The sequence below is a fragment of the Cetorhinus maximus genome, chromosome 20 (assembly GCF_964194155.1).
Source record: "Cetorhinus maximus chromosome 20, sCetMax3.hap1.1, whole genome shotgun sequence".
In the NCBI taxonomy this organism is placed as follows: Eukaryota; Metazoa; Chordata; class Chondrichthyes; order Lamniformes; family Cetorhinidae; genus Cetorhinus; species Cetorhinus maximus.
The window spans coordinates 82,792,334-82,812,459 of record NC_135898.1 but is presented as its reverse complement, the minus strand read 5'-3'; the positions used below and the strand labels follow the sequence as shown (position 1 = coordinate 82,812,459).

Here is a 20,126-nt window from a genome sequence, read left to right as displayed (position 1 = left end):
AGTACAAACCTGGGGTAGGCCCTTCCTGGACTTTCAGTTATGCACCCACCAAATAAAGATTAGCTTCTAAATGTATGCCTGTCAAGTGACCCACATTCCTCTTGCAATGGTAATGATTTATTCTGTGCACAAGGTGGCAACAAATCTTGTTTCAGCTTCGACTGAACAGCAGCCATTCTGGGTAAAGTTGATCTACATTAATGCAGCTCTTCCCCACTCAACCCCAAGGGAACAGTGAGGCTACTTCTTAAAATGCACCTCAATATTGATGGGGTTCATATACTTTAATTGTACTTAAGATGATTAGAAGGGTTGACAAGGTAGAGAGAAATGGTCTCCTCTGGTGGGAAAGTCTTGAAAAAGGGAGCATAACCTTAAAATTAGAGCTAGACTGTTTAGGGATGATGTCAGGAAGTACATCGAACAAAAAAATCTGGAACAATCTCCCCCAAAAAGCTGTTGAGGCTGGAGGTCATTTGCAGCTTTCAAAATTGACATTGATAGATTTTTGGTGGACAAGGATTTTCAAGGTTATGATACCAAGGTGGGTAAATGGAGTTAAGACACAGATCACCCACGATCTAATTGAATGGCAGTACAGGTTCATAGGAACATAAGAAATAGAAACAGGAGTTGGCCATTTGTCCCCTCAAGCCTGCTCTGCCAGTCAATAAGATCATGACTGATCTAATCTGCCTTAACTCCATTTTCCTATCTGTCCCTCAAAGCCCTGGACCCCTTGTCAATCAAAAATGTGTTTAACTTAGCCTTGAATATTTTCAATGACTCAGCCTCCACTGCTCGCTGTGGGAGAGAATTCCAAAACACTAATGATCCTTTGAGAGAAGAAATGTCTCCTCATCTCCGTCTTAAATGAGACCGCCTTTGTAAGCTGTGCCCCCAGTTCTAGATTCCCCCACGAGAGAAAAAATCCTCCCAGCACCCACCCTGTCAAGTCTCCTCAGGATCTTAGATGTTTCAATAAGAACAACTCTCATTCTTCTAAACTCCAACCTTTCCTCATAAGACAACCCCTTCATCCCCGGAATCAGTCAAATGAATTTTCTCTGAACTGCCTTCAGTGCAAGCATATCCCTCCTTAATATGGTGACCAAAACTGTACACAGTACTCTAGGTGTGGTCTCACTAATGTGCTGTATAGTTGTAGCAATTCTTCCATACTTTTATACTCCATCCCCCTTTCAATAAAGGCCAATATTCCATTTGCCTTCCTAATTGCTTGCTGTACCTGCATGTTAACTTTTTGTGACTCGTGTACAAAGACACCCAGATCCCTCTGTACCGCAGCATTCTGGAGTATCCTTATTTAAATAATACTCTGCTTTTCTATACTTCCTGCCAAAGTGGATAACCTCACATTTTCCCACATTATACCCCATCTGCCAAATTTTTGCCTGCTCATTTTAACCTATGAGGACATTGGAGCAGGAGTAGGCCATTCGGCCTCGCTCTGCCATTTAACTAGATCATGGCTGATCATCTACCTCAAAATCATCTTCCCGCACTATCCCCATATCCCTTGATGTCATTAGTATCTAGAAATCTAACAGTTTATGTTGTGTACATATTCAATGACTGAGCCTCCACAGCCCTCTGGGGTAGAGAATTCCAAAGATTCACCACTCTCTGAGTGAATAAATTCCTGCTCATCTCAGTGCTAATTAGCCTGTCTCTTATTCTGAGACTGTGACCCCTGGTTCTAGACACCCTCAACCAAACCAGGGGAAACATCATTCCTACATCTACCCTGTCAAGCCCTGTAAGATCACCTCTCATCCTTCTAAACTCCAGTGAATACAGGCCCAGTCTCCCAATCTCTCCTCATTGGACAATGCCGCCATCCCAGGGATTAGTCTGGTTATCCTTTGTTGCACTCCCTCTATGGCCAATATATCCTTCCTTAGGTAAGAGACCAAAACTTTTTTATTCATTCATGGGATGTGGGCTTCGCTGGCTGGGCTAGCATTTATTGCCCATCCCCAACTGCCCTTGAGAAGGTGGTGGTGAGCTGCCTTCTTGAACCGCTAGAGTCCATGTGGTGTAAGTACACCCACAGTGCTGTTATGGAGGGAGTTCCAGGATTTTGACCCAGCGATAGTGAAGGAACGGCGATATATTTCTAAATCAGGATGGTTAGTGACTTGGAGGGGAACTTCCAGCTGTGGTGTTCCCATCTATCTGCTTCCCTTGTCCTTCTAGATCGTTATGGTTGTGGTTGTTTTTGCATTTGCAAGGTGCTGTCTAAGGAGCCTTGGTGAATTCCTGCAGTGCACCTTGTAGATGGTACACAGTGGTGCTAGTGTGCATCGGTGATGGAGGAAGTGAATGTTTGTGGATGTGATGCCAATCAAGCGGGCTGCTTTGTCCTGGACAATGTCAAGATTTTGAGTGTTGTGGGAGCTGCACTCATCCAGGCAAGTGGCGAGTATTCCATCACACTCCTGATTTGTGCCTTGTAGATGGTGGACAGGCTTTGGGGAGTCAGGAGGTGAGTTAGCCTCTGACCTGCTCTTGTAGCCACAGTATTTATATGGCTAATCTAGTTCAGTTTCTGGTCAATGGTAACCCCCCAGGCTGTTGATAGTGGGTGATTCAGTAATAATAATGCCATTGAACATTGAGGGGTGATTGTTGGATTCTCTCTTGTTGGAGATGGTCATTGCCTGACACTTATGTGGTGCGAATGTTATTTGCCACTTGTCAGCCTAAGCCTGGATATTGTCCATGTCTTGCTGAATGGACTGCTTCAGTATCTGAGAAGTCGCGAATTGAACATTGTGCAATCATCAGCGAACATCCCCACTTCCGATCTTATGATGGAAGGAAGGTCATTGATGAAGCAGTTAAATATGGGCTGAGGACACTACCCTGAGGAACTCCTGCAGTGATGTCCTGGAGCTGAGGTGACTGACCTCCAACAACCACAACCATTTTCCTTTGTGCTAGTTTAAAATGACATATTTAAAAAGGATGTGGAGAGCAGGAGAGACTTCAGTTTAAAGAGGGTGCGGAGAGCGGCGGGGACTTCAGTTTGGGTATCTTGGGTACCTTGCTGGGAGGCGGAGCAGACCTGCGGGAGACAGTCGGGAGCTGAGAAGCGCACTTTCACTATTTGAGCTGCTGTGAGGCTACCGTCTGGGAAAAAGAAAAGAAGCAACTGTGAAATCACAGGAAGCTAGTAAGTCGATTGGCTGGTAAGTGCTCAGTCTAAGGGACAGTGTGTGAGAAACCAGCTTAGGACAGGCGAGTTAAGGTAGATCTATAAATAAAAAGAACAAAAACTTTAAAATAATAAACCAAAATTTGAAAACTTTAAACTTAAAATCAAACAATAAAGGTAAAAAAGAGCAATAAAAATGAAGTAATTTAAACAAACATCTAAAACATATACCTTGTAGTTAAGCATATAACCTTTAGCTGTCAGTGGTGCTTGCATTCAATAAACACAGTAAATTGTAGCATACATAGGAAGAAAGTAATTAAAGTAAATTAACTAAATTACATAAGTTAGAATGGCGGGACAGGTGTTATGTTGCAGCTGTGAAATGTGGGAGCTTTTGGACGCCAAGGCAATCCATGACAAACACATCTGCAGGAAACAGCTTGAGGAATTCCGGATCAGGATTATTGATCTGGAAGCCGAAATGCAGACACTGCGCAACATGAGGGGAGAAATACCTGGATACTTTGTTCCAGAAGACAGTCACGCCTTTTAGAAGAGGGTCATCTGTTTTGGTCAGCAGTGAGGGACAGGAGGATGTGCCTGTCAGTGAGGCAGGTAATGGGACTGAGCAGACAGTAGGGGAGGAGCCTCTGGCTTTGCAATTGTCAAACAGGTTTGAGATGCTCTCAACCTGTGTGGATGAAAGCGAGATCTGCCATGGCACTGTGGTATAGGAAGCCATTCAAGCAGGGGGAGCAAAAAGGAATGTAGTGGTAGTAGGGAATAGTATAGTGAGGGGGATTGGCACTGTTCTCTGCAGCAAAGAGTGAGAGTCCAGATGGCTATGTTGCCTGCCTGATGCCAGAGTTCGGGACATCTGCTCAGGGCTGGAGAGGAACTTGCAGTGGGAAGGGGAGGATCCAGCTGTTGTGGTCCATGTAGGTACCAATGACATAGGTAGAACTAGGAAAGAGATTCTGCAAAGTCAGTATGAGGAGCTAGGTACCAAATTAAGAATGCAGAGCCACATGCAATTTGGCATAGGGCAAATAAGATTAGAGAGACGAATGTGTGGCTCAAAGACTGATGTGAGAGAAGTGGGTTCCGGTTTGTGTGGCATCAGTACTGCGAAAGCGGGGGCTGTATTGTTGGGACGGTTTACACCTGAACTGTGCTAGGACAAACGTCCTCGCAAATCGCATAACTAGGGAAGTGGAGAGGGCTTTAAGCTAAACAAGAGGGGTGAAGGATCGAGCTTGGGTAGGGGTAGCAATTTAAGGTGTAGTCAAGGCAGGAGAGCAAAATAGTAATATGAGAAAGGAAGGTCAGAGAATGGCAGGAAGGGACAGAGAGAAAAAAGCCTATGAATACATCAACAGTCAAGACTGGATGTTACAAAGGTAACAAAAAGACAAAACTGAAGGCTCTCTATCTGAATGCATGTAGCATTCACAACAAAGTAAATGAATTGATAACGCACATTGAAGTAAATAAATATGATCTGATAGCAATTACGGAGATGTGGCTGCAGGACGATAAAGATTGGGTCCTGAATATTGAAGAGTACATGACATTCAAGAAGAATAGGGAGCTAGGTAAAGGTGGAGTGGTAGCACTGTTAATCAAAGAGGGCATTGGTGCAATAGTTAGAGATGACCTCAGTTCAGGAGATCAGGATGTAGAATCGGTTTGGGTGGAGATGAGGAATCCTAGGGGAAAAAAGTCATTACTGGGAGTGGTCTACAAGCCCCAACAGTAGCTACAGTGTAAGACAAAGTATACAAGAGAAAATATCGTGTGCTTGTGATAAAAGGATGGCAGTAATTGCACTGGAGGGGGTGCAGAGGAGATTCACCAGGATGTTGCCTGGGATGAAACATTTAAGTTATGAAGAGTGGTTGGATAGACTTGGGTTGTTTTCGTCGGAGCTGAGAAGACTGAGGGGCGACCTGATCGAGGTGTACAAGATTATGAGGGGCATGGACAGGGTGGATAGGAAGCAGCTGTTCCCCTTAGTTGAAGGGTCAGTCCTGAGGGGACACAAGTTCAAGGTGAGGGGCAGGGGGTTTAGGGGGGATGTGAGGAAAAACTATTTTACCCAGAGGGTGGTGACGATCTGGAATGCGCCGTCTGGGAGGGTGGTGGAGGCGGGTTCGCTCACATCCTTTAGAAAGTACCTGGATGAGCACTTGGCACGTCATAACATTCAAGGCTATGGGCCAAGTGCTGGTAAATGGGATTAGGTAGGTAGGTCAGGTGTTTCTCAAGTGTTGATGCAGACTTGATGGGCCGAAGGGCCTTTTCTGCACTCTGTGATTCTGTAATCATGAGTGATTTTAATCTACGCATAAACTGGAAAAATCAGATTGGTAGTAGTAGCCTCGATGAGGAGTTCTTAGAATGCTTTTGAGATAGTTTCTTAGAGCAGTATGTTCTGGAACCAACGAGAGAGCAGATTATATTAGATTTGGTATTGTGTAACGTGACAGGATTAATTAATTACCTCAGAGTAAAGGGGCACCTAGGTAGCAGCGACCACAATATGATTGAATTTTACATCCAGTTTGAAAGGGAGAAGAGTGGGTCTAAGACTAGTATTTTAAAATTAAATAAGGGCAACTATGCGGGGATGAAAGCTGAGCAGGCTGAAGTAAACTGGGAAACTAGGCTAGAGGATAGATCAATAGAGAAGCAGTAGCAGACATTTAAGTGGATATTTCAGAGTATTCAGAATAAGTACATTCCTACTATAAAGAAAAATTCTAAGGGGAGGACCCACCATCCATGGTTAGGTAGAGATGTTAAGGAAAGCATCAAACTTAAGGAAAAAGCATACAACTCTGCAAAGATGGCAAGACAGACGATTAGTCAGAATACAAAGAATGGCAGAGAATAAAAGGTTAATCAGGAGAAGGAATTAAGAATATGAGAGGAAGCTAGTTAGAAATGTAAAAATGGATAGCAAGAGTTTCTACAGGTATCTAAAAAGGAAAAGAGTAAGTAAAGCGAATGTTGGTCCTCTAGAGAGTGACAGTGGGGAGTTAATAGTAGACAATAAGGAAATAGCAAAAGAAATGAACAAATATTTTGCTTTTGTGTTCACTATAGAGGATACAAAAAACATTCCAGTAAAGCTGCAAATCAGGAGGTGAACGGGAGAAAGGAACTTGGTGAAATTGAAATCATTAGGTAAACTGTACTGAGCAAATTGATGGAGCTACAGGCTGGCAAGTCTCCGGGTCCTGATGGACTACATCCTAGGGTCTTAAAAGAGGTGGCTAATGAGGTAGTTGATGTGCTGGTGTTAATTTTCCAAAATTCGCTAGATTCTGGAAAAGTTCCATCAGATTGGAAAGTAGCAAACATAACCCCTCTATTCAAGAAGAGAGGGACGCAGAGAACAGGAAACTATAGGCCAGTTAGCTTAACGCCTGTCGTGGGGAAGTTATTAAAATTGATCATTAAGGAGGTTATAGCTGGGCACTTAGAAGAGCTCAAGGCAATTGGGAAGAGTCAACATGGTTGCGTGAAAGGAAAATGTTTAACCAATTTATTGGAGTTTTTTGAAGGAGTAACATGCGCAGTGGATAAAGGGATGTACTGTACTTGGATTCCCAGAAGGTATTTGATAAGATGCCACATCAAAGATTATTACGGAAAATTAAAGTGCATGGTGCAGTGGGTAACATATTGGCATGGATAGAAGATTGGCTGACTGGCAGAAAACAGAGAGTATGCATAAATTGGTCTTTTTCTGATTGCCAGGATGTGATGAGTGGTGTCCCACAGTGCTCTGTACTGGGGCCTCAATTTTTTACGACTTATATCAATGACTTAGATGAGGGGAGTGAAGGCATGGTAGCTAAATTTGCAGATGACGCAAAGATAGGTAGGAAAGTATGTTTTGAAGAGGACATGAGGTTGCAGATGGATATAGATTGGTTGAGTGAGTGGGCAAAGATTAGGCAAATGGAGTTTAATGTGAGAAAATGTGAAGTTGTTCACTTTGGCAAGAAGAACAAAAAAGCAGAGTATGACTTAAATGGAGGACGGTTGCATAATTCTGAGGTGCAGAGGGATCTAGGTGTTCGAGTACATGAGTCACAAAAAGTTAGCATTTACGTACAGCATGTAATTAAGAAGGATAATGGATGCTATCCTTTATTACGAGAGGGATTGAACATAAAAGTAAGGAAGTTATGCTTCAGTTATACAGGGCATTGGTGAGATCGCACCTCGAATACTGTGTGCATTTTGGTCTCCCTATTTAAGGAAGGATGTAAATGCATTGGAGCCGGTTCAAAAGAGGTTTACTAGATTGATACCTGGAATGAGTGGGTTGTCTTATGAGGAAAGGTTGGTCACATTGGGCTCATTTCCACTGGAGTTTAGAAGAGTGAGGGGTGATTTGATTAAGTATACAAGATCCTGAACGGCCTTGACAAGGTGGACATCGAAAGGATGTTTCCTCTTGTGGGAGAGTCCAGAACTAGGGGGCACTGTTTTAAAATTAGGGGTCACCCTTTTAGGGCAGAGATGAGACATCAGCCTTGTCTTTTGCGCTGATGTGCTGGGCTCCCCCATCATTGAGGATGGGGATATGTGTGGATTCTCCTCCTCCAGTGAGTTGTTTAATTGTCCACCACCATTCATGACTGGACATGGCAGGACTGCAGAGCTTAGATCTGATCCGTTAGTTGTGGGATCGTTTAGCTCTATCACTTGCTGCTTATGCTGTTTGGCACGCAAGTAGTCCTGTGTTATAGCTTCACCAGGTTGACATCTCATTTTTTTCAGTGTGCCTGATCCTGCTCCTGGCATGCCCTCCTGCACTCTTCATGGAACCAGGGTTGATCCCCTGGCTTGGTGGCAATGGTAGAGTGGGGGATATGCTGGGCCATGTGGTTACAGATTGTATTTTGAGTACACTTCTGCTGCTGCTGATGGCCCACAGTGCCTCATGGATGCCCAGTCTTCAGTTGCTAGATCTGTTCGAAATCTATCCCATTTGGCACGGTGGTAGTGCCACACAACACGATGGAGGGTATCCTCAATGTGAAGGTGGGACTTCGTCTCCACAATGACTGTGCGGTGGTCACTCCTACCGATACTATCATGGACAGATACATCTGCGGCAGGCAGGTTGTTGAGGATGAGGTCAATTAAATTTTTTCCCTCTTGTTGGTTCCCTCACCACCTGCTGCAGACCCAGTCTCGTAGCTATGTCATTTAGGACTTGGTCAGTAGTGGTGCTACCGAGCCACTCTTGGTGGTGGACCAAGAAGTCCCCCACCCAGAGTACATTCTGCGCCCTTGCCACCCTCAGTGCTTCCTCCAAGTGGTGTTCAACATGGAGGAGCACTGATTCATCAGCTGAGGGAGGGCGGTACGTGGTAACCAGCAGGAAGTTTCCTTGCCCATGTTTGACCTGATGCTATGAGATTTCATGGGGTCCGGGGTCGACAATGAGGATTGCCAGGGCAACTCCCTCCCAACTGTATACCACAGTGCCCGCCACCTCTGCTGGGCCTGTCCTGCCAGTGGGACAGGACATACCCAGGGATGATGATGGTGGAGTCTAGGACATTATCTGTCAGGTATGATTCTGTGAGGATGACTATGTCAGGCTATTGCTTAACTAGTCTGTGAGACAGCTCTCCCAATTTTGGCACTAGACCCCAGATGTTAGTAAGGAGGACTTTGCAAGGTCGACAGGGCTGAGTTTGCCGGTGTCATTTCTGGTGCCTGGGTCTAAGCCGGGTGGTCCGTCCAGTTACATTCTTTTTTTGTCACTTTGTTGCAGTTTGTTACAACCTGGTGGCTTGCTAGGTCATTTCAGAGGGCATTTAAGAGTCAACCACATTGCTGTGGGTCTGGAGTCAGACCAGGTAAGGATGACAGATTTCTTTCCCTAAAGGACATTAGTGAACCAGATAGGTTTTTACAACAATTGACAATGGTTCCATGGTTATCTATTCAAATTCAAATTCCACCATTTGCCATGGCAGGATTGGGACCTGGATTCCCAGGGCATTACCCTGGGTCTCTGGATTACTAGTCCAGTGACAATACCACTGTGCCATCACTGCATGCAATACTCCAGGTGCAGTTTCACCAAGGGTCTATTCAACTGCAGCAAGACTTCTTTACTCCTGCACTGAAATCCCATTGCAGTAAATGCGAACACACCATTTGTCTTCCTAATTGCTTGTTTCATCTGCAAGTTAGCTTTCAGTGACTTATGAACAAGGACACCCAGGTCCCTTTGGATATCAACACTTTCCAATTTCTCCCTATTTAAGAAATGCTCTGTATTTCTGTTTTTCCTACCAAAGTGGATACCTTCACTCCCCCACCTCCGTTATATTCCACCTGCCATGTTCTTGCTCACTCACTTAGCCTGTCAAAATCCGCTGGAAGCCTCTTTACAACCTCCTCACAACGCACATTCCCACCAAATTTTGTGTCATCAGCAAACTTGGAAATATATACATTTGGTCCCCACATCCAAATCATTGAAGTAGATTGTGAATAGCTGGGGCCCAATCACTGATCCTTGTGGTAGCCCACTAGTCATAGCCTGCCACTCTGAGAATGATCCATTTATCCCTACTCTCTGTTTTCTGTCTGTTAACCAATCCTCAATCCATGCCAGTAAATTACCCCCTTATATTATCTATGTCACTTTGCAGAGTTAGTATCCTCCTCACGACTTGCTCTCCTACCTATCTTGGTAACATCAGCAATTTGACTACACTACAGTTGGTCCCTTGATCCAAATTATTGATATAGATCGTAAATAGTTGAGGGCCCAACACTGATCCTTGTGGCACTCCACTAGTTACAGTTTGCCAACCTGAAAATGATCCATTTATCCCGACTAGTTACAATCTGTTTCCTGTTAGTTAGCTAGTCTTCTATCCATGCTAATATATCACCCACAACACCCTATGCTCTTAACTTGTGTAGTAATATTTTATGTGGTACCTTATGGAATGCCATTTGGAAATTCACAGAATCACAGAATCTTTACCGTGCAGAAGGAGGCCATTCAACCCATCGAGTCTGCACTGACTTTCTGAATGACCGTTCTACCTAGTTCCCGCTCCCCTGCCTTATCCCTGTAACCTTGTACATTCGCTCTTTTCAGATAGCAATCCAAATCCCCCTTTGAATACCTCGATCGAACCTGCATCTACCATGCTCTCAGGAAATTTGTTCCAGACTCCAACCATCCTCTGGGTGAAAAATATTTCCTCACATCACCTTTACTCCTTTTGCCAATTATTTTGAATCTGTGCCCTCTAGTTCATGATGTTCTCTTAAGGATCTTGAATATCTCTATCAAGTCTCCCCTCAGCCTATCCAAATATACCACATCTCTGGTTCCCCTTTATCCACCTTGTTTATTAAATTCACTTTAATAAATCTATCAAATACGATTTCCCTTTTACAAAACCATGCTGATTTGGATTGATTATTTTGTGATTTTCTAAATGTCCTGCTACTACCTCTTTAAAAATGGATTCTTGCATTTTCACAATGACACATGTTAGACTAACTGGCCTATAGTTTTCTGCTTTCTGTCTCCCCCCTTTCTTGAACAGAGGTGTTACATTTGCAGTTTTCCACTCCGCTGGGACCTTTACAGAATCTAGGAAATTTTGGAAGAGTCAACGATTAAATGTATCCACTATCTCCTCTTCTTTTAAGAACCTAGGATGCAGACCATCAGGTCCCAGGGACCCACCAGCCTTAAGTCCCATTAGTTTTCCCATTACTTTTTCTGTAGTGATAGTGATCGTTCTAAGTTCCTCCCTCCCTTTTGCCCATTGATTTTCAACTATTCTTGGGACGCTTCTTGCGTCTTCTACTTTGAAGATGGATACAAAAGTCTTGTTCAAAGCTTCTGCCATTTCCTCATTTCCCATTAATTCCCCAGTCTCACCTTCTAATGGACCAATACTCACTTTAGCTACTCTTTTTCTTTTTATACGCATGTAGAAGCTTATAATACCTGTTTTTGCAGGAAGAGCTTTCAAAGGGATGAATGGGTTCCTCCTGTTTTTAATTGTCAAATGCATGTGGGATAGTGGGTTGTTGTTGGCTCCTTGGGAGGTGGGAGTGTGGAGCGGAGGTGGTGAGCCTGACTTGACCAGTGACTGTGTGAGGTCCACAGAGCAGGTGCTGTAGAGATAGCTGCACTGTCGAGGGCAGGAAGTCACTCAGGATCTGAGGGATTCAACAGGCAAAAACGGATGAGGTGAAACAGATAGCAGAGCCATAGAATCGTACCACATGGGAGGCCATTTGGCCCATTGTGCCTGGCCAGCTCTTCGACAGACTGATTCAATTAATTCGCCTTCCCCTACTCTTTCCACTCTGCAATTTTGGAAGTTATTATTGAGTCTGCTTCCACTGATCAATACAGATCATAGCTCATTGCGTAAAATATCTCATCTCCCTTCCAGTTTTTTGTTAATTACCTTAAATCTATGACCTCTAGTTACCCAACCCTCCAGCCAGTGGAAAAATCGATTTACTCTATCCAAAACCCTAATGATTTGAACACCTCTATTAAATCTCTTCTATTAAGCTTCTTGGCTCTAAGGAGAAAAATACCTGCTTCTCCAGTATCTCAACATAACTCAAATCTCTCATCCCTGGTACTACTCCAGCAAATCTCCTTTGCTCCTTCTCCAAGGCCTTGACATTTTACTTAAAAGTGGCCAGAACTGCAGACAGCTGAGGCCTACCCAGTGATTTACACAGATTTAACATACCTTCCCTATGTTTGTACGCTTTGGCCCTCTTTGTAAAAAAATCGGCCACTTTCTTTTTTCAGACTGTAAAGCTCACCGAAGGCGAACTGTTACTTTGTGTTTTGGATGCTTAAAAGCCACTCAAAGCAGGAAGCTCAGCACGGACCAGGAATTGAACCCTGCGTGTTCCTGGCAAGTGTGGCTCAGTGCCACACTGGGTGACGCATTTATAGCCACAGCCAAATAAGGCCTCTGCCATCCTGCAGCAGCACATCACCAGTCCCTCTCACATGGCTCCCTATACGGCAGTCCCAGCTGCTCAAAGATGTCTTGCTCGGATGTCGTGGAGATGGTCACACCTGTGCTGATCTTGGCACTCCCCATCCTCAGGACATGGCAGTTCAGCGAGTGCTCCGATAGGCTCATGCCCTTTGTCTTGGCCAATGCCCGCATGGACCGGTTAAAATGTGCAGAGCCGGTGAAGTACATCAGGGCGCAGGCAAACTCACTGTATGGCACCACGATGATGTCGAGCCGCCGGTGACGATGCCCAGGACCTGGAAGCCGGCAAACCCCCAGGTATTTCTTCTGGTTCCCACTGTCCTCCTGACTGACCAGGTCATTGGTGAGAAACCCTTTCAACGGAAAATTCAGAAGTCAAACTTCAGTCAAAAAAATGTTGTGCTCGTGAAACTGAGAGATCTCTGTGTAAAATCTACTCAGGACAGTCTTGAGTCAAGTACACCAAGGTTAAACAAAAACAGAGAATGCTGGAAAAACTCAGCAGGTCTGACAGCATCTGTGGAGAGAAAGACAGAGTTAACGTTTCGAGTCCGTATGACTTCTTCAGAGCTAAAGAGAAGTAAAAATGTGATGAGATTTATACTATTTGAGGGGGGTGGAGCAGATGAAGCTGGATTGAAGGCCAGCGATAGGTGGGGGCAAAGGAGAGATTGACAAAGATGTCACAAACAAAAGGACAAAGGGGTGTTAATGGTAGGGATACTGGCTAAAGGTGCTGATGGTGGCATTAAGGTAGAAAGCAGAATGTGGTAACAGCAGGACAAGGGTAAGCACTCTGGAAAGAACAACATGAGCAAGTGACAGATGGCCCTAGTGGAGGTGGGGTGGGGGGAGGGGACAGTGGTGGGAAAAAGATTAGATCGAAAATAGGATAAAAGGTAGGGATAAAACAATGAATAAAAATGAAAATAAATAAAAATAAGTGGATAAAAATTTTAAAAAATGAATATTGAAAAAAGGGGATAAAAAGGAGTGGGGATGGAGGAGAGAGTTCATGATCTGAAGTTGTTGAACTCAATGTTAAGTCCGGAAGGCTGTAAAGTGCCTGATCGGAAGATGAGGTGCTGTTCTTCCAGTTTGTGGTGGGCTTCACTGGAACATTGCAGCAGGCCGAGGGCGGACATGTGGGCATGAGAGCAGGGTGGTGGGTTGAAATGGCAAGCGACAGGAAGGTCTGGGTCATGCTTGCGGAAAGACTGAAGGCGGTCTCTCCAATGTAGAGGAGGCCGCATTGGGGGCAGCGAATGCAGTAGACTAAATTGAGGGAAGTGCAAGTGAAGTGCTACTTCACCAGAAAGGAGTGTTTGGGCCCTTTACAGCCTTCCGGACTTAACATTGAGTTCAACAACTTCAGACCATGAACTCTCTCCTCCATCCTCACCCCTTTTTTATTCCCTTTTTTCAACATTCATTTTTATTTTTTTATTTTTATTTTTTATCCACATTTTTATTTTTTTATTTATTTTCAGTTTTATTCATTGTTTTATCCCACCTTTTATCTTATTTTTGATCTTTTTCCCTCCACAGTCCCCTCCCCCGACCCCCACTAGGGCCATCTGTCACTTGCTCATGTTGTTCTTTCCAGAGTGCTTACCCTTGTCCTGCTGTTACCACATTCTGCTTTCTAACCTTAATGCCACCATCAGCACCTCTTTTAGCCAGTTTCACCACCATTAACATCCCTTTGTCCTTTTGTTCATGACATCTTTGTCAATCTCTCCTTTGCCTCCACCTATCGCTGACCTTCCATCCAGCTTCACCTGCTCCATCCATTTCATCACATTTTTACTTCTCTTTAGCTCTGAAGAAAAGCTATACAGACTCGAAAAGTTAACTCTTGTCTTTCTCTCCACAGATGCTGTTAGACCTGCTGAGTTTTTCCAGCATTCTCTGTTTTTGTTTCAGGTTTCCAGCATCCGCAGTATTTTGCTTTTTGCTTACATCAAGGTTAAATACAGAGTAAAGCTCCCTCTACACTGTCCCCATCAAACGCTCCCAGGGCAGGTACAGCACGGGGTTAGATACAGAGTAAAGCTCCCTCTACACTGTCCCCATCAAACACTCCCAGGGCAGGTACAGCACGGGGTTAGATACAGAGTAAAGCTCCCTCTACACTGTCCCCAGCAACCACCCCCAGGACGGGTACAGCACGGGGTTAGGTACAGAGTAAAGCTCCCTCTACACTGTCCCCATCAAACACTCCCAGGACAGGTACAGCATGGGGTTAGATATAGAGTGAAGCTCCCTCTACACTGTCCCCATCAAACACTCCCAGGACAGCTACAGCATGGGGTTAGATACAGAGTAAAGCTCCCTCTACATTGTCCCTATCAAACACTCCCAGGACAGCTACAGCACGGGGTTAGATACAGAGTAAAGCTCCCTCTACATTGTCCCCATCAAACACTCCCAGGACAGCTACAGCACGGGGTTAGATACAGAGTAAAGCTCCCTCTACATTGTCCCAATCAAACACTCCTAGGGCAGGTACTGCAGGGGTTTGTTATGGATGATTTACTCCAACAATGTATTTTAGTCCCAACCTCAGACAATTGCTTATACTGCACTAATTACAGTGGTCGTAACAACCAGCAGACGCTAGCAGACCACCCAGTCAGTGCGGAGCTCTGCACTGCCCACTGGCCCCTCAGGCTCATCACTGGCAAATCCAAGGGGCCCCTGATGATCTGTTTATCGCTGATTCCAAATTTATGCCTAAAAGAAAAACTTGCATTATTTTGACACCTTTCTCCATCTCAGGACTTCATTGACTGTAAAATACTTTGGGAAATCCTGGAGTGTAGTCACTGTAGTTGTAATGTCAGAAACACAGCAGGCAATTTGCACACAGCCATTCCCACTAGCACTAATTGATCAGATAATCTGTTTTAGTGATGTTGGTTGGGGGGTAAATTTTGATCAGCAGCCCAGGTATACCTTCGCTGGACTCCTCTGATAAGGTAGCAGTAGGATCTTTCATGTATACCTGAGAGGACAGATTGGTTTAATGTCTTATCCAAGATGGAACCCCCAAAGGTGTAGAGCTCAGTAGCTCAGTATTTTCTTTTTTTTTTTGTAATTCATTCACGGGATGTGGGCTTCGCTGGCTGGGCCAGCATTTTATTGCCCATCCCTAATTGCCCTTCAGAAGATGGTGGTGAGCTGCCTTCTTGAACCGCTGTAGTCCATGTGGTGTAGGTACACCCACAGTGCTGTTAGGAAGGGAGTTCCAACAACAGTGTAGGCACGGTGATATATTTCCAAGGCAGGATGGTGAGTGACTTGGAGGGGAACTTCCAGCTGGTGGTGTTCCCATCTATCTGCTGCCCTTGTCCTTCTAGATGGTAGTGGTCGTGGGTTTGCAAGGTGCTGTCTAAGGAGCCGTGGTAAATTCCTGCAGTGCATCTTGTAGATGGTACACACTGCTGCTACTATGCGTCAGTGGTGGAGGGAGTGAATGTTTGTGGATGTGGTGCCAATCAAGTGGGCTGCTTTGTCTTGGATAGTGTCAAGCTTCTTGAGTGTTGTGGGAGCTGCACTCATCCAGGCAAGTGGGGATTATTCCATCACACTCCTGACTCGTGCCTTGTAGATGGTGGACAGTCTTTGGGGAGTAGGAAGTGAGTTAATCACCACAGGATTCCTCGCCTCTGACCTGCTCTTGTAGCCACAGTATTTATATGGCTAGTCTAGTTCGGTTCCTGGTCAATGATAACCCCCAGGATGTTGATAGTGGGGGATTCAGTGATGGTAATGCCATTGAATGTCAAGGGCCGATGGTTAGATTCTCTCTTGTTGGAGATGGTCATTGCCTGGTACTTGTGTGGCATGAATGTTACTTGCCACTTGTCAGCCCATATTATCCAGATCTTAAAAACAAAAAGCTAAAAGCTACTGCGGATGCTGGAAATCCAAAACAAAATAAAAACAGAATTACCTGGAAAAACTCTGTTTTTATTTTGTTTTGGATTTCCAGCATCCACAGTAGCTTTTAGCTTTTTGTTTTTATCTTTGTGTTTGATTGACTGCCACCTCTCTTCAAAAAAATGCCCTCTTGGAAGAAGTATGGTTCTGTCCTCCGACAGGATTTCCGACTGTCTCTTCTGCCCTGCTCACCTTCATTGCTTTCCATTTCTCTCCTGGTGTTTGACAAGGTGTTTACTAAAACCCGCTTTCACAGCCATATCTCCTTTCTCAGTGACTGTCTCCGTCTCCGACTCACCCCACGTGGATTTCAACTGAAATTCCATCCCTCTTGTTTCGAACCCACCCAGGATTACAGGTATCTCCGGGACATAAAACGTTTCTCGGACTGCTGTTCCCGTCGCATTCTGAGATCCACACTCAGTGCCATGCGCCGCCATATGAACACACTTGACCTCTCCCTCCAGCAGCACCGCCGCACCCTTTTTCAAAGCTGCGCGTGCCCCCAGTTTCATTTTATTCTTCGCCTCATCCGTCGCCTCAACAAGAAACTTTTTCTCTTTCTCTCAAGTGCTAAGGAACGCAAGCTCCAACGACTCATCGACTCCAACACCCATCGGGGACCCTCCACCCCTGCTTGTCCCTCCGTCCTCACCCCATCTTCCAATCCCAGCCCCAGCCGCGTATTCACTATACCCCCTGACCTTCCCCTCTCCGATGCTGAACGTTCAGTGCTCAGCAAAGGACTTAGTTTCATACCCTTACGCCCTCATCTCAATGAATTTCGGGCTCGGCATGATGCTGAACTCTTCTTCCGCCGTCTTCGTCTCCGTGCTCACTTCTTTGGGCAGGAGTCCTCTCCCCGTTCAACGGATCCTTTTACCCACCTCTAATATTCTCCCTCCACTTGGACCCCTCCCTCTGGATTCTTACCTTCTCTTGATCTTTTCATTGAGAACTGTCGGCGTGACATTAGCCGTCTCAATTTCTCTGCTCCTCTCACCCATTCTAATCTGTCTCTCTCTGAACTCACTGCACTCCGTTCTCTCAGGTCCAACCCCGACATTGTCATCAAACCCGCTGACAAGGGTGGTACTGTTGTTGTCTGGCGCATTGACCTCTACCTCGCGGAGGCTGAGCGTCAACTCGCAGACGTTTCCTCCTACCTCTCCCTGGACCATGACCCCACCACAGAACATCAAGCCATTGTTTCCAGGACTGTCACTGACCTCATCTCCTCTGGAGATCTTCCTCCCACAGCTTCCAACTTGATAGTCGCCCAACCTCGGACGGCCCGCTTCTACCTCCTACCCAAAATCCACAAACAGAACTGTCCTGGCAGACCGATCGTGTCAGCCTGTTCCTGCCCCACGGAACTCATTTCTCGTTATCTTGACTCCCTTCTCTCTCCCCTTGTCCAGTCCCTTCCCACCTACATCCGTGATTCCTCTGACACCTTACGTCACATCAACAATTTCCAGTTCCCTGGCCCCAACCGCTTCCTCTTCACCATGGATGTCCAATCCCTCTACACCTCCATCCCCCACCAGGATGGTCTGAGGGCCCTTTGCTTCTTCCTTGAACTGAGGCCCCAACAATCCCCATCCACCACTACTCTCCTCCGTCTGGCTGAACTTGTTCTCACACTGAACAATTTCTCCTTTAACTCCTCTCACTTCCTCCAAATAAAAGGTGTGGCTATGGGTACCCGCATGGGCCCCAGCTATGCCTGTCTCTTTATGGGGTATGTGGAACATTCCTTGTTCCAGTCCTACTCCGGCCCCCTCCCACAACTCTTTCTCCGGTACATCGATGATTACTTCGGTGCTGCTTCATGCTCTCGTCGGGACCTGGAAAAATTTATTAATTTTGCTTCCAATCTCCACCCCTCCATCATCTTCACATGGTCCATCTCTGACACTTCTCTTCCCTTCCTTGACCTCTCTGTCTCAATTTCTGATGATAGACTGTCCACCAATATCCATTACAAGCCTACCGACTCCCACAGCTACCTCGACTACAGCTCCTCACACCCCGCTTCCTGTAAAGAACTCCATCCCATTCTCTCAGTTCCTTCGCCTCCGTCGCATCTGTTCTGATGACGCTACCTTCAAAAACAGCTCCTCTGACATGTCCTCCTTCTTCCTTAACCGAGGTTTTCCATCCACGGTCGTTGACAGGGCCCTCAACCGTGTCCGGCCCATATCCCGCGCATCCTCCCTCACGCCTTCTCCTCCTTCCCAGAAACATGATAGGGTCCCCCTTGTCCTCACTTATCACCCCACCAGCCTCCGCATTCAAAGGATCATCCTCCGCCATTTCCGCCAACTCCAGCATGATGCCACCACCAAACACATCTTCCCTTCACCCCCCTTGACGGCATTCCGTAGGGATCGTTCCCTCCGGGACACCCTGGTCCACTCCTCCATCACCCCCTACTCCTCAACCCCCACTTATGGCACCTCCCCATGCCCACGCAGAAGATGCAACACCTGCCCCTTCACTTCCTCTCTCCTCACCGTCCAAGGGCCCAAACACTCCTTTCAAGTGAAGCAGCATTTCACTTGCATTTCCCCTAACTTAGTCTACTGCATTCGTTGCTCCCAATGCGGTCTCCTCTACATTAGAGAGACCAAACGCAAACTGGGCGACCGTTTTGCGGAACACCTGCGGTCTGTCCGCAAGAAAGACCCAAACCTCCCTGTCGCTTGCCATTTTAACACTCCACCCTGTTCTCTTGCCCACATGTCTGTCCTTGGCTTGCTGCATTGTTCCAGTGAAGCCCAACGCAAACTGGAGGAACAGCACCTCATCTTCCGACTAGGCACTTTACAGCCTTCTGGGCTGAATATTGAATTCAACAACTTTAGATCTTAAACTCCCCCTCCCCCCATCCCCACCCCGTTTCTTTTCCCCCCCCCACCCGCCTTTTTTTTCAATAATTTATATAGATTCTTCTTTCCCCACCTATTTCCATTATTTTTAAATCTAAAACTAAAACCTTTAGTCTTTCCACCCCACCCCCACTAGAGTTGTACTTTGAATATCCTGTCTTGCATTCTTAATTAGCACTTTTCTCAGACAAAGACCACCACCTTCAACACCTCTTTGACCCTTTTGTCTCTGACATCTTTTGATTATCTGCTCACACCACACCCTCAATGTGTCTCTTCCCCCCCACCCACCTTAAACCAATTTATATTTCTCCCTTGTTGAAACTATGCTTCAGTTCTGCTGAAGGGCCATGAGGGCTCGAAACGTTGACTGATTTCTTCTCCACCGATTATCCAGATCTTGCTGGATTTGGAGATGGACTGTGTCAGTCCATGTCCAAGTGTACTGAAATGTCAGGCTGGATTAAGTGTTCAAGTCTCTGGAGTGGGGATTGAACCCTTGATCCCTCTAAGAGTGGTAAGAATGCTACCCACCAAGATCCTGCCTGGGGGCATTGTGAGCTTCACCTCCAGTACAGGACACTGAGGAGGCCTATGCTCCATAGCTTGTACTTGTACCCTTACCACATTTATTTGTCACACTCACCTGTGTCCCTCAGCCCAGCAAGGATCTTATTGAAGACACCTCTGTGCGATTTTCCATCTGGATGTGTGATGAGAACGTCCACATCCCCACAGGTGGGCTTCCCGCGGCGATATGAACCACAGGCCATGGCAATCAGGGTTGGATTAATCGAGTGAGCCATATCACTCACCTGGACAGCACAGATAAGATTGATATGTACATACGAACATACAGATTAGGAGCTGGAGTAGGCCACTTGGCCCCTTGAGCCTGCTCCACCATTCAATAAGATCATGGCTGATCTGATTTTAACCTCAACTCCACATTCCTGCCTACCCCTATAACCTTTCACCCCTTGCGTATCAAGAATCTATCTACCTCTGCCTTAAAAATGTTCAAGGGCTTTACCTCAACCACCTTTTGAGGAAGAGAGT

General features: G+C 45.8%; 1 protein-coding gene across 2 annotated transcripts in view; it reads right to left on the bottom strand.

Annotated features, from left to right (window-relative positions):
* Positions 1-11,670: 11,670 nt before the first annotated feature.
* Positions 11,671-20,126, bottom strand: part of poll (polymerase (DNA directed), lambda) — a 32,200-nt gene continuing 23,744 nt past the window's right edge. For both annotated transcript variants that reach the window (XM_078565017.1, XM_078565018.1), the window contains exons 7-8: positions 19,714-19,882; positions 11,671-12,581 (exon numbers count right to left, since the gene is read on the bottom strand). In XM_078565017.1, the coding sequence (XP_078421143.1) occupies positions 12,220-12,581; positions 19,714-19,882 (531 nt within the window). In that variant the 3' untranslated portion in view covers positions 11,671-12,219. The remainder of the gene's footprint in view (positions 12,582-19,713; positions 19,883-20,126) is intronic.